The sequence below is a fragment of the Acanthochromis polyacanthus genome, chromosome 8 (assembly GCF_021347895.1).
Source record: "Acanthochromis polyacanthus isolate Apoly-LR-REF ecotype Palm Island chromosome 8, KAUST_Apoly_ChrSc, whole genome shotgun sequence".
NCBI classification, from domain to species: Eukaryota; Metazoa; Chordata; class Actinopteri; family Pomacentridae; genus Acanthochromis; species Acanthochromis polyacanthus.
Window position 1 is genome coordinate 35131918 of NC_067120.1, and position 25777 is coordinate 35157694.

General features: G+C 38.9%; 1 protein-coding gene across 2 annotated transcripts; it reads left to right on the forward strand.

Annotated features, from left to right (window-relative positions):
- Positions 1 to 25215, forward strand: ano10b (anoctamin 10b). 2 transcript variants are annotated; one of them, XM_022202614.2, is made up of 16 exons: positions 1 to 136; positions 208 to 270; positions 5555 to 5790; positions 9195 to 9368; positions 9861 to 9998; positions 10686 to 10802; positions 10990 to 11106; positions 12112 to 12450; positions 12542 to 12724; positions 13980 to 14035; positions 14115 to 14189; positions 16012 to 16176; positions 17183 to 17374; positions 17464 to 17601; positions 19120 to 19236; positions 19320 to 25215. In XM_022202614.2, exons 3-16 carry the CDS (start codon positions 5562 to 5564, stop codon positions 19341 to 19343), a joined length of 2064 nt encoding a protein of 687 aa, XP_022058306.1. In that variant the 5' UTR covers positions 1 to 136; positions 208 to 270; positions 5555 to 5561; the 3' UTR covers positions 19344 to 25215. The 2 variants fall into 2 exon arrangements, with proteins under 2 accessions (XP_022058306.1, XP_022058307.1); XM_022202615.2 differs by having other exon boundaries at positions 211 to 270.
- Positions 25216 to 25777: the final 562 nt, after the last annotated feature.

The following is a 25777-nucleotide window of genomic DNA, read 5'->3' on the forward strand; positions in this document are numbered from 1 at the left end:
GAAGCAGGCAGTATTCAGGAGGAGGAGTCTGATCAGAAGCAAACAGCCTCCACACCCTGCAGTCTGGAAGTTCCTCTGCATTCCTTCAACCCTCAACATAAACTGACAGAACGGTGGAGGAACCTCACTGAGGCTGGTGAGTGTCACCGACTACTTCCTGGTTGGTTCCTCCAGATCCAGATGTTGACGTTCCTGTGTGTGTTCCAGCAGGAGTTGAGCCGGGCCCAGCAGTAGGACCAGAGAAGCTCCTCATCCTCTACGCCTTGCCAGGTGCTGTATTTCCTGACTCATCCTGTGTGTCACGCCTGCTTCAACAACTTTATCTCCACAGGAACACGCTTCACTCTGACCTCTACAGCCGTGTTTCTTCTTACAAACACAGCTTCCTGTGAAACTGAAACATTTGGTGCAGTTTAATGTGTGAAAGCTGCAGCAAGAAGTTCAGACTCACACAATCTACTGTCATTGTACTGTAATAAAAGATGCAAATGCAGAATAAAAGATGGAAATGGCTGCAGAAACACATGTAAGAGATGCATTATAAAGGCTCTACTGCAGGACTTTAAACAGGGAAATGAGTTCTGACTTCTTCCTCTCAAAGGTTTGCTCATTAATCAAGCTGTAAAATGCTGATAGTGAAGTCACGACACCAAACTGAGTGTTTGTGACCAAATTTAGGATTATTTTGGAAGCATTTCTTCAGGTTTTTAGGAAGTAAGATAGTGTAGCTGCTCTGTGGTTTTCTTTCAACCACCACTGTCAAGTAGAAACAGGTTTAAAGTAAGAGTCTGCTGATGTTAAACAGCTGAAATATTTACCACTTTCACCTTAGTTTGACACGTTTGCATGTTCACATCTTCAAAGTAGCACTAAAATGTTGAACAGTTTGCTGAGAATGTCACTATTTTAGCAGATATTCATCTTAAATTACATATAAAATACATTAAATATGATATTTTAGCTGATTCAGTAGCTGAAATGTAAACTAAAGGTTTCTGTCAGTTGTAAGAGATTTGAAGATTATGACAGAATCACAAAAACAAAACAAGGTTACACTGTAAAACGTTTACTGCCATTTTTGTTTAACAATTCACTGCTGTTTTACAGATTTTCTCCATTTTGTTAAATTAAGGATAATCAACCCTAATCCAGAAAATAAGCATGAATTTTTATTTTAATTATAAAAAAGTCAACATCAAGAACTATTCTTTTTTAAGTCATAATTTGTTGTTTCACAACATTTAACTGTAAAATTGCACTAGTTTACTGTGTTTATATCAGCATAAAAGATTGTGATTGCATTTATAAAAGTTGCTTTTATTTGATTGAAAATTATGTAACTTTAGTTTTTATTTATTTTTATATTTATTTTTGTAATTCAAAAATGGTCAATAATTTGTCGACTTTAGACAAATTTTCCAGTTTTACTCTGTTAAATCATGAATAATAACTAGTAAAATAACATTTAAAAAAGTATTAATTTACACGCTGTCTTAAAAAACATTTTAAAAATGACCAAAACTGTCAATAATGACCAGTGTCATTTTCCAGTCACAAGTTGTCAAAGAATAAATTTCCTATTTGTAAAAATGTAAATTAAAAAAAAATTATTTTATTTTAATCCAATAAAAACAGCTTTATTTTTACAGATATTTGCTGTTCTTTTTTGTTTTCCACTATTTTTAAGCATGTTTTGCTTCCAGATTTTCACAATTTTTATGGACTTTTACGTGAAATTATTTCTATTAAAATATAAATTTACATTCAATTTTTACCGAAAACATTCATCAAAAGGAAGAACATGCAGCTGTTTTAAACAACATTCAAACTACTTTTTTCATGTGTAATGGTTAATTACTTTTACAGTCATAATCGTACTTAATTTTCATTTAGTGTCACTTTATTACTTGTCTTTTCTTGTTTTATGCTTTAGTTAAATTCACACTGCACAAGCAAAACATTCTTTAAACCTGTTTAATTTTGTCTGAAATTGGAATTATAATAAATATTGTGCATCAGGTTGACATTTGGGGAGGATTAGTAACAGAAACTTGAACATTTTCAGTTTTATGGAACTATGCAGCCATAAAAACGTAAAGCAGCGAGTTTGAATATTTCACTCAGAGCAAACATATATTTCAGTGTCAGAACAGTTAGTGCAGTCTGTAATGGAAGTAGGACAGTTTATTTCTGTTTATTTTGATAATTATGGCCATTCTTTCTGACTAGGAGTGGAAGTGAGGACTTTAGAAAGACTGAATTCCATATTTTCATCTGAGTTTAGCTTTATTAGCATCATTGACCTTTGACCTGATGGTCTGACTGTGAAGCAAAAACATAAACTGAAGTTTCATGTCGACTGTAAAAGATTAAACAGTAGTTTGATTCTGCAGCACAAAGACAAAGTAAATAAAAGGAGTTTATCTTCTGGCCCGGAGCTGCTTCAATCTACAGTAAATACTAATGTCAACATGCTAACAGCCTGCTGATAAGCAGGTACAATGTTTAACTTGTTCCTTTTAGCTTAGCACATTAGCATGCTAACGTTAGACGCTGAAGGGAACGTTTCTGTAACTTTCAACAACATTAACTACAAGTTCTAGTAATTCTTTACAGAAAATGTTATAATGTTCAAATAAGAATATTTTCAATTCCAGCAATGCCACAGTGAAGTTAATGTGATGTTTATAATGTAATATTGATGGAAAATAACATTTTATAAAAAAAAAATACTGTCATTTTCCAGAATTAAAATACTAATATGCGAGTAAATAATTTTCTAAGTACAGTGGGTACGTAAAGTATTCAGACCCCTTGAAATGTTTCACTCTCTGTGTCATTGCAGCCATTTGCCAAAATCAAAAAAGTTCACTTTATTTCTCATTAATGTACACTCAGCACCCCATCTTGACAGAAAAAAAAACAGAAATGTAGAAATTTTTGCAAATTGATTAAAAAAAACTGAAATATCACATGGTCAGAAGTATTCAGACCCTTTGCAGCGACATTCATATTTAACTCACATGCTGTTCATTTCTTCTGATCCTCCTCGAGATGGTTCTGCTTCTTTATTGGAGTCCAGCTGTGTTTAATTAAACTGATTGGACTTGATTAAGAATGGCACACACCTGTCTATATAAGACCTTACAGCTCACAGTTCATGTCAGAGCAAATGAGAATCATGAGGTCAAAGGAACTGCCCAAGGAGCTCAGAGGCAGAATTGTGGCAAGGCACAGATCTGGACAAGGTTACAAAAGAATTTCTGCAGCACTCAAGGTTCCTCAGAGCACAGTGGCCTCCATAATCCTCAAATGGAAGAAGTTTGGGACGACCACAACTCTTCCTAGACCTGGCCGTCCAGCCAAACTGAGCAATGGTGGGAGAAGAGCCTTGGTGAGAGAGGTAAAGAAGAACCCAAAGATCACTGTGGCTGAGCTCCAGAGATGCAGTCGGGAGATAGGAGAAAGTTCCACAAAGTCAACTATCACTGCAGCCCTCCACCAGTCGGGGCTTTATGGCAGAGTGGCCCAACGGAAGCCTCTCCTCAGTGTAAGACACATGAAAGCCCGCATAGAGTTTGCCAAAAAAACATATGAAGGACTCCCAGACTATGAGAAATAAGATTGTCTGGTCTGATGAGACCAAGATTGAACTTTTTGGTGTTAATTCTAAGTGGTATGTGTGGAGAAAACCAGGCACTGCTCATCACCTGCCCAATACAATCCCTACAGTGAAACATGGTGGTGGGAGCATCATGTTGTGGGGGTGTTTTTCAGCTGCAGGGACAGGACGACTGGTTGCAACTGAAGGAAGGATGAATGCGGCCAAATACAGAGATATCCTGGAGGAAAACCTCTTCCAGAGTGCTCAGGACCTCAGACTGGGCCCAAGGTTCACCTTTCAACAGGACAATGACCCTAAGCACACAGCTAAAATAACAAAGGAGTGGCTTCAGAACAACTCTGTGACCGTTCTTGACTGGCCCAGCCAGAGCCCTGACCTAAACCCAATTGAGCATCTCTGGAGAGACCTCAAAATGGCTGTCCACCCACTTTCACTATCCAACCTGACAGAACCGGAGAGGATCTGCGAGGAAGAATGGCAGAGGATCCCCAAATCCAGGTGTGAAAAACTTGTTGCGTCATTCCCAAGAAGACTCATGGCTGTACTAGCTGAAAAGGCTGCTTCTACTCAATACTGAGCACAGGGTCTGAATACTTCTGACCATGTGATATTTCAGTTTTTCTTTTTTAATAAATTTGCAAAAATTTCTACATTTCTGTTTTTTTCTGTCAAGATGGGGTGCTGAGTGTACATTAATGAGAAATAAAATGAACTTTTTTGATTTTGGCAAATGGCTGCAATGACACAGAGAGTGAAACATTCCAAGGGGTCTGAATACTTTCCCTACCCACTGTATAACCTTGAGAATTGTGTGTATTTGCTTTTGGGAGCGCCTTTTTATGCTTAATGAATGATATATACATGCATTAAAATAATAAAGTTACTACTATTACTACTACTACTAATAATAATAATAATTATATACAGTAATAATGATAATAAAAGCTGTTTTTGGCAGCAGGTTACCAATATTATTATTATTATTATACACAGATAAAAACTCATTCTACATTTTAATTGTGAAAACCTCCAGTTACACAAAATATTTCCCATTTAACAAACACATTTATGTAAAATTACAGAACCTATATTGCTTTTTTCTGTTAACTGTCACTATCTGATTTTATAAACATATTCACAGAATTAAACTTGCATTTAACAGTTTTGTATATTAAATAACAAGACAATACTTATTATATTGATATATATTATGGAATGCATTTGAACAGTCTTTTTATGTCAAAAATTTAAATTTTCTTTCAAGCTAGCTTACAGCTATTTTACATTATACACATAATTTAGATATATAAATTCACACTATTTTTTTCTTATTGTTTTTTTTACATATTTAATAAAAAAATTTTATGCATTTCAAAAATGCAGAAAAATATAAAATGCAAAAAATCTGGCAATTTACAGATGATTTAATGTTTGAATAGCCTCCAATTTTCTTTTTTCTTTTCAAACAGAGGTAACAATATGCATATACATTCAAAGCTATGGACAACATGCATAACTGGATCACTGAAGTTATGCAGATTTTTCACCTGGGAGTCAGTAAATATCTGGACAAACTTTTGAGCTCCTTTACAAAAAAAATAAATTAAACTTTGACCTGCTGCTGGGACCAGGTGTAAAGTCATTAGGATTCTTTCTCTGACTACTGGGATTTCCTGCACCAAATTTCATGCTGATTCATCCAATAAATATAAATGAATTTGTTAAATATTCACTAAAACGTCAGAGAAACAGAAGTCTACAAAGCTGTTGTTGAAATATGTCAGTTTAAACAAAGTGGTGACTGAGGAACTGCTCCAAAACTGAAGAAAAACTTACCTTTCTCTTTGCATTTTTCACCAGATCATGTCCGGTTCTTTGCGGTTGATGGATGTCCAGTTAAAGTTCTGTTCTGCTGCTTTTTGTTTCCAGTCTCACCATGAGTGAGGCCGGCAGTGATGAAGCTGGTGGAGACTCAGCAGGAGGAGAAAAGGTTCAGAGCAAACTGAGCGCCGCCTCCATCGGACCGGACTGGACCAAAGTCCGCTGTCCCTGCTGCGTCTCCGACCGGGTCGAGCCGCTGGTTCTGGTGAAGCTCGGCGAAAAGGTCGGTCCGGAGACGAAGAGATGGATCATCAGAGTGATCGGAGCTTCACAGAAAGATGGAGGTAAAAAAACAAACAGGAGTCGCTGCCTGGAAATGTTATTTAAACATTTGATTACAAAATACCACAAAAATCCAGTGGAAATTAAACAAAATACCACAGAAGTCAAAAGAAATATTTTAAAATTTGCTGGAAATCAGACGGAATTCTACAAACATCCAATGGGACTCCAACTAAATATTGCAAAAATACCACAGAGATCCAATGGAAGTTCAGCAAAATAGCACAAAAATCCAATGGAAAGCCAACAAAATACCACAGAAGTCAAAAGAAAATGTTAAAATTTGCCTGAAATTAGACCAAATACTTAAAAATTCTTCAAAAACCCAATAGAAATCTGTAAAATACTGCAAAATACCAAAGAAATCTAATGGAAATCAAGCAAAATACTGTAAAATACCCCAGAAATCTGATGGAAATCAAACAAAATACCACGGAAGTCTAAACAAATATTTTAAAATTTGCTGGAAATCAGACTGAATACTGCAAAATTCTTCAAAAATCCAATGGGAATCAAACAATATACTACAAAATACCACAAAAATCCAATAGAAATCAAACAAAATACCACACAAATCCAATGGAAAACAACAAAATATTGCAAAATACCACAAAATCAAACAAAATACCACAGACATCAAAACAAATATTTTAAAATTTGCCAGAAATCAGACCAAATACTGAGAAATTCTACAAAAACCAAATGGAAATCAAAATACTGCACAATAGCACAAAAATATAATGGAAATCAAAGAAAATAATGCAAAATACCAGAGAAATATATTGAAAGTCAAACAAAATATCACAAAAATCCAATGGAAATCAAACAAAATTCTGCATAAACACCACAGAAGTCTGATAGAAATCAGTTTCAAATGTTTTATTGGAGACGTTTCCTGATGAAGAAAAATCCACACATTCTTTGGTTAAATAATTCTTGTTCTCCAGTCTAGCTGTGAGCTTTAATTTAACACCAGTCGTACTCTACAGATAATGGCCAATGGAATGATTCGTCTTTTAATAAATATCTAGATGTTGTTTATCTTCAGACTAATCAAAAGATGGAGGTCAGAGCTCAGACATCAGTCACTGCCAGGAAATGCCACTTAAACATTTGATTGCATTTGCATTTTTGCGCCACACGGCAGACAAATTTAGTTAAATGATTCCCAAGTAAATTTACATTTACAAATTTAAATTGGGGCTGCACAGTGCAGTAGTGGTTAGCACTTTCGCCTTGCAGCAAGAAGATCCCCGGTTCAAATCCCGGTCTGGGATCTTTCTGCATGGAGTTTACATGTTCTCCCTGTGCATGTGTGGGTTTTCTCCAGGTACTCCGGCTTCCTCCCACTGTCCAAAAATATGCTGAGGTTAATTGATGACTCTAAATTGTCCGTAGGTGTGAATGTGCGTGTGAGTGTTCGTCTGTATATGTAGCCCTGTGACAGACTGGTGACCTGTCCAGGGTGTCTCCTGCCTTCACCCGAGTCAGCTGGGATAGACTCCAGCACCCCCCATGACCCTAATGAGGATAAAGTGGTGTATAGAGGATGTAGAATGAATGAAATTTAAATTGGCCCACATACCAATTCAACCTGAACTTTGCATGAATAAAAATCAAATTATCAAGCCAGTTTCATGAAGTTACCTCAACCTGGATTCAGTTTTAATTCACCTAAAGCAGACGTTTGGGTTAAAATGACATACAGTAATAAAATGTCTTTGCTGATGATGCCCAGCAGTATTTAACAAAAAGAAACTCCTCATTTTAACTTCCAAATCATTCAGACAAATCTCTCAGTTCTTGTCTGAATGTCAGCTGGTGAAAAAATGCTGAAGGCGAAAGAATATATTCATATTTTCCATGTCTGTTGTGAAACCTTCACTCATCCAACCTATTTAAACGCTCAGGTTTGAAGGCCTCATTTACAATGCAGTTGCCCTGGGAATGACAGCGAGTTTAACTTTACATTGTTTTGCAGGTTATTCCGGGTTATACGGCGAGTAAAACTGGATTTTCCAAGTTCATTAGAAACAGCTGACATCTGCAGTGTAGTCTAATAACAGAATTAAACATTAAAAGACAACAGTGGGGAGTAATGTACAAGAGGGGGAATTCTTATGTAATCCTTTATTTTACATTTTTACTACTTGGCATTAAGTTGCAGAAATTTGTTTTAACTTTGACTTTTGTCTTTTTTTTTGTAATTTCTTGTCAAAAAAGCAAAATGAAATTGACCAGGATTCAATGGTAGAAACCAATAAAAAGGGAAAACTTCAAATACTATTACTACTTAATCCTTGTGTCGTTCTGCGGGTCAAATTGACCCGTTTTAAAGTTTGAAAATGTGGAAAAAACATATTTTCACAGTGAAATGCCACAATTTCAACATTTTTTGGGAAATTTTTGAAAAAAAAATTTTGGGAAAAAAGAAATGTTTAAAAAATATTTCTTTAAGAACATTCACAAAAAATTAGGATTTTTTTGGAAGATTTTACTCATTTTTTGAAAATATTTACAAGAACTTCTTGCCAAATTTGGGGGATTTTTTAAAATATAACTTTTAATGAATTATTGAAATTTTCTTCCTGAAGGTTTTGCAATTTTTCTGAATTATGGGAATTTTTTTGCTGAATTTTTGGATTGTTTTTCAGACAAGGAAGCAATATTTTTGGTGCCCATAAGTGAAGACAACAAGAGGGTTAATACAATTTCAGCTGCAGGGGGTTAAAAAAACAGAAAGGACCTTATAAATAATTAAACCCACTATCTCTCTCCACCCAACATCAGCATGCAGCTCACACTGATGAACATTATATTATCACCAGTAATAAATCTAAATACAGTATGATCGACAGTGTCCAAAGGCTTTATCGCGTATAAAATGTCTCCATGATGCACTCCTGATAGAAAAGTCGTCTAGTTAAGCAAGTTTCTACAATGCAATGAAAAACATGATTAGTTTCTGTAAAATAAACTAATTTTTTGTTGTAATTTGGTCACCAGTTTGGACACATGATATTTAAATATCAGCTTCTCATCAATCCGAATTCCACAATACTTGTATTCTGTTATTCTCACTATTTTAGCAGTTCATTGTGGAGATTACCAGATTGTCATAGTCGATAGTTTTTGGCTCTGCTGAAGATCATGAATTTCATTTTTTCTGTATTAAGAACCTATTTATGCTGAAGGATTCAAACATCAGAATGTATAGTATCAACACTAAAGTACAAAGCGGGGTCATCTGCGTAAAGATGTATATTACAACCAGATACAGAGAAGGCCCCAGGATTGAGCCTTGTGGGACACCTTTGGTCATTGTCACTCATTTTGATGTAACTTTAACCATTTTCAATTACACCAATACTATGAAGCCTTCTTAAAACTTCCCTCTCCCATCCAGGTGCTGCATTATTGGCCCACCCAGGCGAAGACGCCAGTGGTGACATCATCGTGGTCTCGGCTCCTCGCTGTACGTTACTCCGAGCCACCGAGGAGTTGGGTCTTTGTAAAATTTACCGCAACGGAGACATGGAGGCCTTTTCCTACAGTGACAGAGACAATTTTAAAGATTCAGGTACAATGGTGGAGCTTTCACAAACACACTTTGATATACTAGTGTATGTTGTACTAATAGACACTGCCATCTAAAAGTTTGGGGTCACTTAGAAATGTCCTTATTTTTGAACCAAAAGCATTTTTTATTCAATGAAGATAACATTAAATGAATCAGAAATCCAGTATAGACAATGTTAATGTGGTAAATGACTATTGTATCTGGAAGTGGCTGATTTTGAATGGAATATCTCCATAGGGGTACAGAGGAACATTTCCAGCAACCATCACTCCTGTGTTCTAATGCTACATTGTGTTAGCTAATGGTGTTGAAAGACTAATTGATGATTAGAAAACCTTTGTGCAGTTATGTTAGCACATAAATATTTATTGAAAACATGAAATTGCCTGGGTGACTCCAAACTTTAGAACAGTAGTGTATATATGTGCTCACCAATGTTGTATCAATGCATCAGTGTTTCTGCATGTTTATGTGTCCATTTGCACATGACAGACAACATGGAGGAGTTTCTGACGCTGGCCGAGTGTCAGTACATCGTGAAGTACGAGCTGGATGGTCTTCGGGCTCAGAGGGATCTGAGGATTCCCGGCCTCCCCGACAGCTGCACACTGCACAACCGAGACAACATCTGTAAGTTAAAAAAAAAAAAAAAATTACTGAATAACAGACCTCAGATCAGTTCGGAGGACCAACATGAACACGTGTTGGTGAATCATTTAGTTGTGGAGCAATGTGAAGACAATCCAACAGTGTTCACTTTGATTTAAACGCCTCAGGACAAAGATGGACACAGCAGCTGAAGATCACACTTTAAAGGATGAGGCTGGATTTATTCTAGCTTTGATTTATCATCAACGGATCCCAGGAAAAGACCAAAAACCAACACTGTACTGGTCTGTTTCTTATGCTCTCTGACGTCCCTGCAGTGTGAAAATCTTTAAACAAAACAAAGCACCATTTTCAGAACTTCACAAAACTGCATTTGTTTGCAGACATTACTCACTATTTAGCCTTTGGGATTATTTTCAGCTGTGGATTAATACACATTTGGTTTTCTAGTGAGTGTTTCCAGCAGCAGGAGAGACGTTTGTGGAATTAACTGATCATAATTCAACAGTGCGTCTCATTGCTGTGTTTTTTTTGTTTCCATCCCCACATTACCATCCAGCTGTCCTGTGTTTCCTGCTGAGCTCAGCGGTTCCTCCCATGAATTTTCTTGACTCAGCATCAGCCTCAGTAGCTGCATATCGATTATTTATGGCTCAGTCAGTTTAGGTGCTGCTTGGATAACGCTGGATGTTGTTGTTGTTGTTGCAGGGCAGAAGCTCAGGTCGTTTGGTGTGATCGTGGACACGTTTCCTCTCCACAACCCGGACAAACTGAAGAACCTGAGTGAAGCCTGGTACTCTGGGAACCAGCTGGCTCAGCCTCTGGGTCGGTGGAAATACTAACCACACACATGCAGCTAAAAATCACCATAGGAGATTTTAATGCATTTATCCCTGATGAGTCACAAGTAACCCTCCTGGTTGACACTGCAGAGACTCCAAGTCCTCAAAAAACATGTAAACTCGTCTTTAAATCTCTTACACCAGACGTCTCTTTGTGTTTATTTATCCAGATTCAGTCAATGAGTATTTTGGAAGCTCCGTGGCGTTTTACTTCAGCTTCCTGGATTTCTACACCTGGTCTCTGCTCCCACCGGCGCTGCTGGGTCTGACCATCACTTACTTCTCAGGTAGGTGTGTGGATTTACTTTATTCTATTTCAAGACCATAATTCTGCCTTTAAAATGTTAATCAATTGTCCTATTATCCACATATCTACCTTATGATTTGCATGTCCAAAAATTACTCGATGTTTGACCCATGTTGCATATTAATATCACAATTTATTTAGCTAGGCTAGTGGTTCTCAATCTGTGTTTTCTTTTAAATTAGTCTTGTTTCTGATGATTTACAGAGCTTTATATGTTAAGAGACTTCAGAAGACAGAAGTTCTGTGTAAGACAATGTAGTAAGAAAGATGGAACATTGTGTCTGCATGTTTTCAGGATAAAGACCGAAACCAACAATCTTTGTCTGTTTCTTAATGTTTTCCGATTTCTCTGCCATCTCCATCTGTAAATCTTTAAAAAAAAAAAAAAAAAAAGCTTAATGTTCAAAATTTAACAAAATGTTGCTCATATTGGGCATTATTAGAAAATATTTTTCAAGAGTCAAACATTTTGTAAGGCTTTGAAATTATATTGTCTGTATGTGACCTAAAAGTAGATGGATCAGAGATAAAACCTCATTTCTGTTTAAAATGATCACACAGGAAGGAAGGATGGTCTGTATTCAACATTCAGAAAATGTTTCCCAGATGTTAGAGTCCTCAGACGACAGAACATTCTTCATAAAATGTTTTGTAATGGGATGTGCCAACAAAGGTGGAACAGTTTGGCTGCAATGTTTCCGACATTGTTGAGGGAACACAATATACAATCCAAGAAGAAACGTTCTTTTGTAAAACATTCCCACAATGTTCCATGATAACAAAGAAAGAGTGTTCTTGTAAAGTGTTTTCCAGGTATTATCAAGGCCATTTTTAATAGTTTCTGTTGTCCAGAACATCTGGGTTTAATTTGGTGGTGTTCCACTCACCAGTGTTGGGATCTCCAGGTTATTTCTGGCACTGTGGTGACAGGTTTTCTTTTTTTTTTTTTTAACAGTGTAGTTTAAGTTCTTCCTGCCCATGACAGGTGAGGTCCAGAAGGAGATGGTGGAGTCTGTGTCAGGTCCTCGGGCGACAGACATTGAAGGCGACTCGGAGCCTCCGGTCAGCGGTCACATGCTGCAGGCCGTCTTCAGCATGCTCTGGTCCACGGTGGTGATGGAGCTGTGGAAACGCCGGAGCTCCTCGCTGTCGTACCGCTGGGGGACGCTGCACCTCGCCGAGCGCTTCGCCGAGCCCCGGCCTGGTTTCCATGGCGACCTCGGGGTCAACCCTGTGACAGGTCGGGTGGAGCCGCTGTTCCCTGAATGGCAGCGGGACCTCCGGATGGCGCTGGTGTCGGTCCCGGTGGTCGGCCTGTTTCTAGGTAGGACTCTACTAAAAATCCAGATAATAGAGCATTGGCTGCCTTTCTTATGCAGTAAATAAAGAATAAAGAGTTCATTGTCCTCCTGCAGGACTGGTGGTACTGGGCATGATGTGTTTCTACTGGGCAGAGGCCCAAGTTCAACATCTGCACAACGACTGGGACTCCCTGCTGTCTCAGACTTTACTCTACATGCCCTCAGTGCTTCACATCGTCTACACAAACATGCTCGCTACTGTTTACAAGACGGTGGCGCAGTCTCTGACTGAATACGGTGAGTGAGACATGGCTGATGAGGTAGACTTCATTTATTGATCCAGTGGTGATATGTGATGTTAAGGATTATATCTACAGTATACAAAGGAAATGAATATACCACTGTGCAAAATCAGTTTAATGTCAAATGATTTCAGATTGTTTCACTGCTCAATATTTGCATTATTTCTGTGTTGGCAAGTAGAGTTTTTCATCCTATGACCAATCACAAACAGAAAGACTATATTCAAAATTTCGACCCCAAAGGACAAACTCAGTGCAACAAAATTAAATACACCAATGATCACTGACAAGTTAGAAAACCTGTCAGCAGTGGAACTCAGAGTTCACCTGTGATGTCCAACTAGTCTAGCTGCTTAAAAGAGAGAGTAAAATGCAGAACTTTTCAGTTTTGGACCGATCGATTGTGTCGATCTGCATGTCTTCATCATGACTCCACATGGAATATAACTGACAGAACCACTAAAAATCTTATTGTTAGACTTCACAAAGATGGACTATGACAGAAAAAAAATAAAAAAAAATCAGTGGAAACAGTTGCAGCAGTAATCAGGAGGACTAGACTGAGCTGTAGTACCAACAATCATGGCTGCAGTGGTCGTCCTTCTGAAACGACTACACAGACAGTGAACTACTTTCTCAATCTAGCTCTAGAAAGACTTTTAGACTTAGTGCAAACATTATTAATGGTAATGTTTCTGGGAGGTTTAGATGGTGTGAAAGACCGTTCATAGCATCAACCTCTATGGGTAGCATCCAAGGGGGGGGGGGGGGGGGGGGGCAATTTGACTTACTCACTGGCAAAACTTCAAGAAGAAACTATAGTAAAGAACACAAAAAGAAGCCTAATAAATGTTAGGTGCACATCTTTGGTCAGATGAAGATCAATTTGTTCAGCTCAGATGGAGTCCAGTATGTTTGCTGGAGAGTCTGACCAGGACTACCACAGTGAAGGTGAGTCCTGACAGTGAAGAACGGAGGTGGAAATGTGATATGTGGCTACAAAAGATGTTGGCGAGATTGTATTTATACTTGAATATATGAAAAAACTCAACAGTTCCTAAAAAAAGAACAAAATAGAATGTGTAATGTCCTGATTTTGTTGAACTGACTATGTACTATGGGGTCTGTGTCATTTAAATAGTTTGTGCAAATACCCTACTGTTCAACTCGGAAGTCATTCAGTTGTTAAGGTGGCACAGTTTTGCATCAAGTGAAATTCAAAAATCTAATAAACTCTTGTGTCCTCGTAGAGAACCACAGAGAGGAGTCGGCCTTCCAGAACCATCTGACAGCCAAAGTCTTGGTGGTTAGTTCCTCTTCTCTTGAACCATTAGCTCATCGTCTTAACAGCTTGCTTTATCAGCTTCTTCTCTCTCGTTCTTCAGTTCACCTTCTTCAACTACTTCGCAGTTCTCTTCCACATTGCCTTCTTCAAGCAGGATGTTCCTCTGCTTCGTAAGGTAACGTCTGGTCTCCTAAAAGTGTTGCGTTTTCAAAAAGGTGCTCCAAAGATTTACCACTGTACTTCCATTAGTCCTGCATAGAATGGTAGTGAGGTGCAGCAGCATGGTCTGACAGCACCAAGTTATCACTCAGCTGAAGGGGCACAAACACTGTAACCTGTTTGCATTTCTTTAAACCAATCACAGTTGTATTGGGCAGAGCTAAGCCAAGGTGAAACAAGCATTGGTGAGGACATATGTTACGTGGGAGTTTGGAGAACCCAGGCACCAATATGACAGATGGATGGTGACGGAAACAGGTCTTTATTTTAACCAAACTAACTGAACCAAGACAGAAAGGGGAAAACAAACTAAACCACATTTAAGACTAGAACAAACTATAAATGAGATCTACAAAAAACCCACAGCTTCAACTACAAAAACAGGACAGGGATACACTAAACCAGATAACAAAACAATGTGCTTACAAATCAGGGGAAACAGAACCGAGCAGGCGGGCTCGGGGAATCCAGAAGTTACTGGGGGAAACCAAGCTGGCAGACAGGAGGCTAGGAAATATCCGAGTCCAAGTGGAGGGAAATCCAAAGTGGGGAAAGCAGGAACAGAGTCTGTGATGACATGGGAGTTGATGATCCAGTGGGGTGTGAATGAATGAACAAGGCTAAAATACCTGGAGGTGAGGTAATGAGCAGGTGAGTTCGCTGATTACTGCAGCTGACAATCATTGTAGTAATCAGCAGGTAGAGTGACAGGGAGAGAGAGACATGAGGGAGAGGTGACAGACAGAGGGCGCCAAAAAGACAGGTCAAAACCGAAACAGATCAGGAAACAGATCAGGAAAGGGAAGAAAGGGGGAAGAAGGGCAGGGGCCGGAGCAGGATCCTAACAATATAACTGTATCTAAAAGTCTTTATGTTTTTGATCTATTTTGAGTAATATGTGAGTAAAAACTGTCATTAAAACAAAAAACTTACCCAAAACCTAGCGCAGCTGCATTACTGCACCATCAAAACCCTTCCCAAGACTTCCCAGAGGTTTTTGTTGATGTTTTTTCCGTTAGCGAAGGGGATTTTGAAAACAGTAAAGTGTCGATATCGGAAGTGAAGGGAAGAGATGTCAGTGTAAGGCTTATACCTGCAGTCTATAAATCAGCTGAGTCAGATTACACTTCAGTAAACTTAGGGAACCTGAAAAACATGGATTTGATAGATGTATGAAGTTTTAAACATCTCTAACTTGAATTTTTGTCCATTTAGTGCTTGTTTAGGAAGTTATGGAAAGTCTTTTTGGAGTTTTTTTTTGTTGTTGTTGTAACTAGAAGGAGAGATTTTACAGCATGCATAGAAGTTTCATGTGTCAGTTTTTACAGATTTTATTTCAGTAATTTACCTCATAACAACTTGTACGGTGGTGTGACGATGTAGTTAGATGGTAGAGGTTGACTGATGTATGTCTTTTCAAGGCCAAAATTGAGTTATTGGTAATCAAGGTGACCAATTACCATTATTTAGAATCTTTCCCTCTCAGTAAACAATAGCTCTCAGTGTTTATTGGCTGTTACTCCAGATGTGTAACCAATCAAACAGACAAAGTAGCACATTTTTTAATCATTTTAATGTATATCGGTATGGGGTAAATGCTAAGTATCTGCTTCCATAATCGGCCAGGTGATTTATCGTACAGCTCCTACTCAACAACTAGCCACTAGCCATAATGAGTGTCGGTTCTTTGGAGAAATCTTCCTGTATTTAGGAATTAATGTGAATCTGAAATGTGACCAACAATCAGGTGTTTGTTCTCCTTGTCCGTCTGTCTGAAGCGTCTGGCGTCTCTGCTGATCGTGACCCAGCTGATAAACCAGGTGACAGAAGTGGTCATACCGTTCCTGGTGGACCGATTCATCAGCGCCCCCCACAGGACTCAGAGCGAAGACGACCCACAGGAGGAAAAGTTTAGGAACCAGGGCACCCTGCCTACTTTCCCTGTGAGTGTCTAGAAAAAACACACTCAAAAACTGGGTTTAATTCAATTAAAGGGTCAAGATTTTAGAGTTTTAATTAGTCACAGAACAGGCAATAAAATGCAAAGTGACTGTTCCACAAAGCTGTGCAAAAACAACAAGACATGAGGAAAACGTTCCTTAAAAACAGAAAAAGTGTGTCCGTCTGACCATCTCATATTTGTCTGTTTTTTTAATGTACACATGAATATTAGTAAGCAAAACGTGTCAAATCTGGGCCGCTAGATAACATTCATTAGTTATTGAGGTAAATATTCTTAAGAAAGGTGGAATCATGCTAGTTTTTGCCAAGCATGGTGGTGGCAGTATCATGCCGTGGAGCAATGTTTGAAGTGCCATACCTTGTGAAGTAATGTAGCTAGAGTCCTGAAATTTTGTAGCTTCGCTGATATGTACATCTGGTCTTCAATGATATAACCCTGCTTTGGTAGAACAGACAACAAACTTAGTTTCAATATGTTTTTCTCATGAAGTACATCTCTGACTGGAGCCACACTACATTTTTAAACCTCCTACTGGTGAGAATAAAAAAAAATCTTCCTCTTAGGGAGAAAAATAAAAGTTAAATGACTGGTAGAATATCAAGTCGACAGAAACATGGACATTTTCTGACCAAAGTTGCACCATCACGTGACTGGTTTGTATTGTTCTATCAAAACTGGGGTGAACCATTGAAGACCAGATGTACATATCAATAAACCTGCAAAATTTCAGGACTCTAGCTGCATTACTTCTCTAGTTATGGAACTTTAAATAATACTCCACATCATGATACTGTCACCACTATGCTCCGAAAAACATCAACATGACCCGATCATATTTAAGAATATTTAACTTAAAAACTAATTTTATCTATGAACCCAGATTTTTCAATGCTCACCACTTCAAAAAATAAAAATAGTGTACTGCAGCTTGATGATGATTCAGACACACTATGCAGTTGTATGATGACTTCCTGTTTCTTCTTCAGGGCCTGTTTGCAGAGTACATCGAGCTCCTGGTGCAGTTTGGGTATTTGAGCCTCTTCTCCTGTGTGTTTCCTCTGACCGCCGTGCTGCTGCTCCTCAACAACCTGACCGAGATCCGATCCGACGCCTATAAGATCTGCAAACTCTTCCGCAAACCCTTCTCACCGCCTGCAGCTAACATGGGCGTTTGGCAGGTCAGCAGGAAACACAATTTAAATGAGACGCACACAGCATGTCACACTCAGCCGGTTAAGAGCCAACAGTTCATGTCATTGTCTTTCAGATTGCATTTGAGGTCCTGAGTTTTGTGTCCGTTGTGTCCAACTGCTGGCTGCTGCTGCTGTCGCCACGGTTACAAGACATGTTTCAGGAGGGCGGGATGAGCAGCACAAATGTTCTGCTGTTGGCTGTTTTGGTGGAGGTACGAGGGAGGATGGACAACTAATTACAGAGCCTATAAGATGTATTCATCCCCCTGGGAGGTTTTCCCCTTTCATTGCCCTTCAATGTTGTATCATGGTCAATTTATTTTGCTGTTTTTGATAATAATTTATTTTAAAAGACTCTTTATGTGGAGTATTTATTAGACACACCTTTGGCTGCAGTTACAGCATCGAGCCCATGTAAATAGATCTCAGCCCTTAACATCTGGACGATACACCTCATTCTTCTTTGCAAATCTGTTTAAACTCTGTCAGTTTCCACAGGAATCATGAGTCCAGCCAGATATTCCTAGTTGGTCTGAGGTCTGGACTCTGGCGTGGCCTTCAGAACATTCACCTTGTTGTCTTTAAACCATTTCTGTGTAGCTTTTTCTGTTTGCTTTGAGTCATCGTCTTGCTGGAAAACAAATCTTCTTCCAAGTCTCAGTTCTTTCTCAGACTACCTCTGGTTGTTCTTCAGGATTTCTTTAGATTTTCCTGCTTTCATTTTACCCGCTACCGTTACAAGCCTTCCAAGACCTGCTGCCAAAAGCATCCAAACATCACGACACTGCCACCACCGTGCTTCACTTCATGATGCTGCCATCTCCATGCTTACATCATGACGCTGCCACCACCATGCTTCACATCATGACGCTGCCACCACCATGCTTCACGTCATGATGCTGCCACCACCATGCTTACATCATGACGCTGCCACCACCATGCTTCACATCATGACGCTGCCACCACCATGCTTCACATCATGACGCTGCCACCACCATGCTTCACATCATGACGCTGCCACCACCATGCTTCACATCATGACGCTGCCACCACCATGCTTCACATCATGACGCTGCCACCACCATGCTTCACGTCATGATGCTGCCACCACCGTGCTTCACATCATGACGCTGCCACCACCGTGCTTCACATCATGACGCTGCCACCACCGTGCTTCACGTCATGATGCTGCCACCACCATGCTTCACGTCATGACGCTGCCACCACCGTGCTTCACGTCATGACGCTGCCACCACCGTGCTTCACATCATGACGCTGCCACCACCGTGCTTCACATCATGACGCTGCCACGTCCATGCTTCACATCATGATACTGCCACCACCATGCTTCATAGTGGGGTTGATGTGTTTGTGATGATTTCCAGTGTTTGGTGTCTGCCAAACATAGCATCTAGTCTAATGAAGAAAAATCTGTATTTTGGTCTCATCAGACCAAACAACCTTCTTACAGTTGACTTCAGAGTCTCCACATGACTTCTGGTGAACTGTAATCAAAATTTAATGTGATTTTTTAAAATTAATTGGCATTAGTTTGTAGAAACCTGTTTTCACTTTGGCATTAAAGAGTCTTTATTTTGGAAGTTTTTGTAAAAGAAAAAGGCTAATTATTGCTTTTCCATTTTGAAAAGCAATAAATGGGGATATTTTCAATGAGGGTAATATTATTTAGAGCAACTGTACCTGTAAAATAATTACTTGTGTGTTTGCAGCACGTGCTGATCTTAATCAAAGTCATCATGGCGGTTCTGATCCCAGACGAACCGGACTGGATCCGAAAAAAGCGAGAGCACATTGAGTACTCGTCCATGCAGGCCCTGAGACAGCAGGTTCAACTCATCTTACTTCATGCATTAGCAGTTTTTCATGTTCCTTCATCTGTGTGACACTTTCTGTTTTTATTTTTTTCCAGAAGCTGCAGTCTGAAGAGTCCTAATTCAGTTTCAAGTTGTTGAGGTGGTGCTTTATCTCAATCGAGAAACCCGAAAGGATAAAATCATGGGATCTCCAGCAGGGTCCAGGATGCACATTTACTGCTGTATACTTTGAAAGTGTTTCTGCTGCTCTCACTAATCGGCACGGCGCTTCTGCGATGTACACACTTAGAGACTAAGCGACTTCATATTGTCGTACACTGTGAGCGCGAGTGAAACAGCAGCTTCAAAAGTGTTTTTATTTTCCACTATTAGACAGCGAAGGGAATGTGTCGGTGCACAGACACCCTTTAAAAAGACTGTTTTATGATAAGGGAAGCTCTTTCACAATATGTACAATCAGTAATTAGCGAGGAACAGTCAGGGTTAAGTATGTGATGCTACTGGGAGGGTCAAATGTTTCTGATAAGCTGCAGTTCATGTTCAGGATTCATAATTATAGAAGACAGTGTCATCGTGGAGTTCATTTAGCAGTAACCAGAACGGGAAACAGTGTGGATGCATTAAAATAAATAACCAGGAAAAAATCAACAAGAATAAACAGAAGGACACAGAAATATAGAAGTTGTAGGCAATTATATAGACATTTATAGTAAACTGGGTTAAGACATCAGTGTCACGTTTTGTTTTAAAATATATATGTTGGGAAAATCAACATATAAACTGTATTTATACAGGGGGTCCTCGATTTACGACGTCCTCTACCTACAGCTTGTACGCCACCTTGGATTGTGCTGCATTCTCTAACTTTTTGCCCTTCATTATGGCTCCAAGCACAAGTCAGACTCTTCTGATGATTAAAAGCCATCTTTATGGAAGTGAAATTAGATAGAATAAAACGCTTGGAACAGGACGAAACACCAACGAACATCGGTCAAGTTATAAAAACAGGTCAATATATTGTAGCGACCCTCTGTGATGAATGAGTGAGACTTTATCTGGTTCTCTGACAGGTTATTGAACCTTCACACAGACTACTGTGAGCTGTAGCCAAAACAACTACAAACAACTTAGCTCCAGAATTAGTTTTCGCTCCACACACACTACTGCTGACTCTCAGCCAATCAGAGGTGAGCCAACTAAACATGGCATGTTCACTGACATTAGGTAAATCTGGAACTGAACAGTAAACATGAAACCTCAACATTCAAATTGTAGTTGCTGTAGTGAAATATTTTCAGTTCGGATTGATCCTGTCCAGTTATTCCCTGAGTTGTGTGTTTCTGGTTTCCAGATGCAGAATGAGTTCTATCAGTGAGTGTCATGGTTGCAGATGTTCTTGCTCGTTACCTTATTGTCCAGCTCATGATGATCACTGATATTTGTCCAGATCTGTGATGCTTCTGACCACCAGCACTTTAGCTTCCTCGGGGGTTCCATTTAGTTTAATGAATATTTTACAGTTTAAAGTCCAAGTGTTCTGTATTTTGTTCTGCTTCTTAAAGGCATTAGAGGAGATTTAATTTCCTACGACTTTGAACGTAGCATGCGCATGCGCACATACAACCTCTCCTTCACCCCCTCTAACCTCCCCCCACTTAACATTTACGAAGAAACGCCCCCCTCCAGAAACTTGCGTAGGACTCGTGAAGTTGTCTTTTACGGCTGGGTCCCCCTGGATCTTTATCTGCCATTATGTAAAAAAAGATGAGCAAAACAAGTCGCCAGCTAACTACGAAGCTATACCAAAGCAACACATACAGAAAACACGTAAGTCCAAGGCGTACGTAATCTACATAACTAGGCCTGAGCCGGAAGATTTTTGATTGACAGGAAAGGGAGCAAACCAAACGCCTCGGTCCGAGCGCATTGATTGGCTGATGTTTTTCAGGTCCTGCCATGTCCACAGTTTTTTATTTATTATTCTTTTAGAGACCGTACATACAAGTCCACTAAAGGTCAGTATATTCATTTTATGTGAATCAGACAAATTAAACAAAAAAAACATCCTCCATAATGCCTTTAAGGTATCGTGCTCTCCTGGCTATGTCTGCGTTGTTCTTGGTTAGATGCTCGTTTATGAAGACGTTTGTTGCTTTTAATTTCCTCCCCTGTTTCAACAGTACAGTTTTGTTTTTTCTGTTACTAGATCTCATTATAATTGTCGGTTTGTCATTGGCGTTCCTCTTGGGCAGAGGATGGCTTGCCTCCATGTTGTTACAGTCCATTTCGATTCCTTTGGACTGTAAAAAGGCCACCACTTGCTGCTTCGCGGAGCTAGCATCCATGTCATCCGACTCTAACCCCGTTGTTACCGGTCACAGCCCGAGTGTATGACCGGGGTTTAATCTGGAGTCCAGTGATCACGTCGTTCATCTTGGTGTACTGCTCCAAGTCCGCCATTCTACTCTTCAGGTAGCGGATCCGCTTATCCTTCTCTGCGTTCTGTAGCCGCAGAACTTTCACCTCCTCGATCATGTCCAATATGCTCTTTTGCTGCAGTCTGACAGCAGAAATTTCTTCAGCTAGGAAACCGAGTGACTTTTTAATGTCCTCGACTTCCTCTGCCGCCAAGATCTTCCTGGGACCCATATCGCCCGGCGTGGTGACAGCCAGCTGTTTGCTCCTCAGCTGTTTGTTTGACAGCGAGTTCGCCAGTCGGGTACTAGCTCTGCAAACTGTCTCAGTCCGTAATCCAATTCACTGTCGAAAGCCAGGAAGGGCTAACAAATTTACCAAGGGTCTCAGCAGCCAAAATAAAGTCCTTAATCCAAAATCAGCGGTCGATAAATCCAGAAAACGGTCAAAAAGCACCAAAACACAACGGGCGCACTGTTCAAACTGCACCGGAAGCGGAAGTGAGATTAACATTAACAACAATATCAGTCCTACAATATTCTGTTATCTTCTTGTAAAATGATTCAAACATGCATGAAAGTCATTGGTATTCATGACTTTTCCAAAGAACTGATGATATCGTGATGCACGGAACGGCTTTGTTTACATTTTCGCCAGAGTTCCGGCTTATGGTGAAAATCGATTGCGGAATTCTGACCTAAGTTGAGGAACCCCTGTGTATGTACGTGTATTTTTATATATATGCACACAAGACGGTAAATAAATCCTAACCGACTCCAACTTCATGTAACATCCTAAAAGGGAGGATTTATTTAACACTCAGATTTAAAATTTTGTCTTTTCTCCAACTTTAACTGCATCATAAATGTTCGATACCACACGAACAGATTGATTATTGCCCGTTATGTAGAAATTTATTGGCCTTGGAGGCAATTTTTAACATGAAAACCCAAGAAGAAAATGTTAAACTATAAAGTTGTCATTTATTTTTTAAAAATTCGAGATCTTGCCCCAGTTTACCCAGTTTGTACTCACATTCAGTTCAATATGCTTTATTGGTTAATATCAGGTTAACAGTATTGCAATAAGTATATTTATTGTACTATAGATAACAAAATAACACCCAAGTGCAAAATTGTGTTTTTTTTTTCTAGCCTACCAAAACTGCTAAATAGATCATCAGTGCTTGATTAGTTTGGTCTGGCCTTCTTCACTAATTTCAGATTCACTGGATGTAAAAACTATGGAAAACTACATTGCCTTTTATGCTGTTAAATGTCAAAAAAATCGTGCCTTTATAATAGTTATTTAAATAGCAGTCACTGTTGACTTACACCAAAACGATGCTTTTTACGCTGTCTAAAAAATGTCTCTTGTTTACTCCACTCTTGTGCTCTGTCTTTTCCGCCGCCTAGAGCCAGAAAAAATCCTGCTTTTCATAGTTCTCTGATTAAAATGCTGCTTTTTACACTTTCCAAAGCCAACAAAACTCCAGTGTTATGGTGATTTGCAGTAAAACGCTGCTTTTTATCGTGCATTAATTAAAAGCCGCCCTTTTTCATGTCATCAAACCCACCAAAGCATCAGTCCTATGGTCACATTATGCTATTTATGGCTGCCAAAAAATACACTTTTTGACAATAATCCAGTGACATGGATTCAGATATTACTGTAAGTCACCAGAGTGTGTTTGGAGTGTGAATGTTTTGGAAGCTTTAGAGCGATGTTTCAATAAAAGCATCATAAAAAGTGATATTTTCAGGCCCTTAAAACCACCAAAAGCCAGAAAACACCATTAAAAAGGGTATTTTCTGGAAATTTTCTGTTTTCTATATATAAATCTAAAACTTTATGACACTGGCACTGACTTAGAGTAAAATGCTGCTTTTTATGCCGTTAAAAATGTTGCTTTTCTTTACAATACTTTAGCGAGATTTAGTAAAACGCTGCTTTTTTTGCCAATAAAAGCCAGAAATACACTGTTTTTGGGGGGTTATCTGATTAAAACGTACTTTATTAAATTATTTTAAGACCAATTAACTTGTTAAAACTGAATAAGATGCTCCTCTTCACGTAATCAAAAGCACTTCATTTATGCTGCACCGGCTAGAGAAGAGTAAAGCCAGACCAAAGCAATCGATCGATGAAAAGTGCCTGCCTTTGTTAAGTGTTTGTTCAGTGTTTTGGATTGTGTTTTGGCTAACTGTCTGTCTTTGTTTGCTGTAATTTGATGGTATTTGTACAGTTTACAGAGGGTCAGATGTTGATTCACCTGAGAAAAACCTGTGTTAATCCATTTTTTTGTGAAAGAGCAGAAAAACGGTACACAATACACTTTTTTTTTAGACAAATGTGTTGGAAAAATGATGGTATATGGTATTTTTGGCTTCTTTTAGTGTCTTTTATGGCGTTGTTTTGGTTTCACAGTCCGTAACTTTACTGTTTGGTTCAGTTTTTCCAATCTCATGAAGCTTAAGAGTCTAATATTTTCATTGGAGACTAAAAAAGACACAAAAGGAGTTTGAAATTGAAATGTAGTTGCCAGAAATACAACCCGAAATGAACGCTATTTTAGCTACATGATTATAAATCAGGGTCTTAACCCTCATGTTTTCCTGCAGGTCAAAATCGACCCGTTTCAATGTGGGGAAAAAAGTAATTTCACAATAAATGATTTTTGGATTTTTTTTTAGACAACTAAACAATATTTTTTGGTGCCCATAAATGAGGACAACAGGAGGGTTAATGCTGTCTTTCAGGTTGTTGTGTTGCCCCCAAGTGGTCAAAAATGAGATTATTGCAGCTTTAATATCATAAAAGTCAGGAATTTTCTCCACCAGATGGCGAAAAACCGCTTGTATTAGAATCCTAACACTTGAACCTGCTGTTTGTATTTTGAAATGTGGTGCCAGGTGCGTCTAGAGCTCAGAGTATTTTACACATTTATGTATAAATTATCTACACAGCGTTAAATTTATGGTGCCTAATTCAATGTCTTGCAAAAAAAGTAATCATAAGAAGAGCTTAAGTCTTTATTTCCTCTCCTGATGATACTGTCTTCTTCTAGCATGAGATAACCAGTGTGCCAAGTTTTCATTTGCAATGAGGATCAACCAAAGAACTCACAAGTGCTTTGTTACCATACATATGCTTTTATTTTGTGGGTTTTATTTGCAAAATGTGAGTGTAACATGAGTGTTTATTGCACCATTTGCGCTCCACTGCTGCCTGATTTAATAGAATTAGTGACGCAAACGGGGAACTCCACCATTCCTTTCACATTTGCTGAACGGCGTTTTCTTGTTTGTTATGTAAGTTATTGTTTTCATGAAGTTAGTCGTCTTTCCGGCCACCAGGAGGCGCCACACACGGTTGTATTTTATTCCTCATGCAGCTGCAGAAGCCTGATTCAGCAAATGTGTAGGTCGATGGTGAGGCTTCCTCAACTAACCACAGAGCTGAGAGTGTGAAAGAGGCTGTGTTAATGAAGACAAACTTGTAGAATATCTGGTCCAAGGTTGAGGATTTCAGATCACGACGATGTTTGTTGTCTCAGAATAAACTCACAGAAGGAAACTGGTTGGTTGTTTTTTTCAGAAATGTTAGTGGGTGAAAGGAATTAACATTTTAAATCCAGTGCAGTATTAAAATGGAGAAAAGTAACCAGCGCAGTTCACCAAAAGGCCACGCCGGACTGTCTTCAGTTTGACATTTTTTCATTTAAAGTGGCAAATATTGATTGAGGTATAAAATCTGGGTTCATAAGTAGCATTAGTTTTTGACATAATAATGTAGGTAAAGTCCTGGAATTTTGCAGGATCATTTAAATCTATATCAGGTCTTTAACAGACTGCTGTTGTGGTTTCAGTTCTGTGAATTTTTTGAAAATCATGAGTTTTTCTTTGTCTAGAGCAGGATGTCGCCCACTTTAAATTCTGACTAGTTTTTTTTTTTAAGTGCAATTAACGTCATCTTCTCACAATTTCTACATACAAATGTAGGTATTTTTGTCCTCTTTCACCCAGTGTGAGTCTCATTGCTGTAGAACTTATAATTTCACCTCAGAGCTCAGAGTGCGTGATCAAAACTCTCACTGACTCCCATTATATCCGAGCTCCAAAATCAGAAAGGTTCAGTG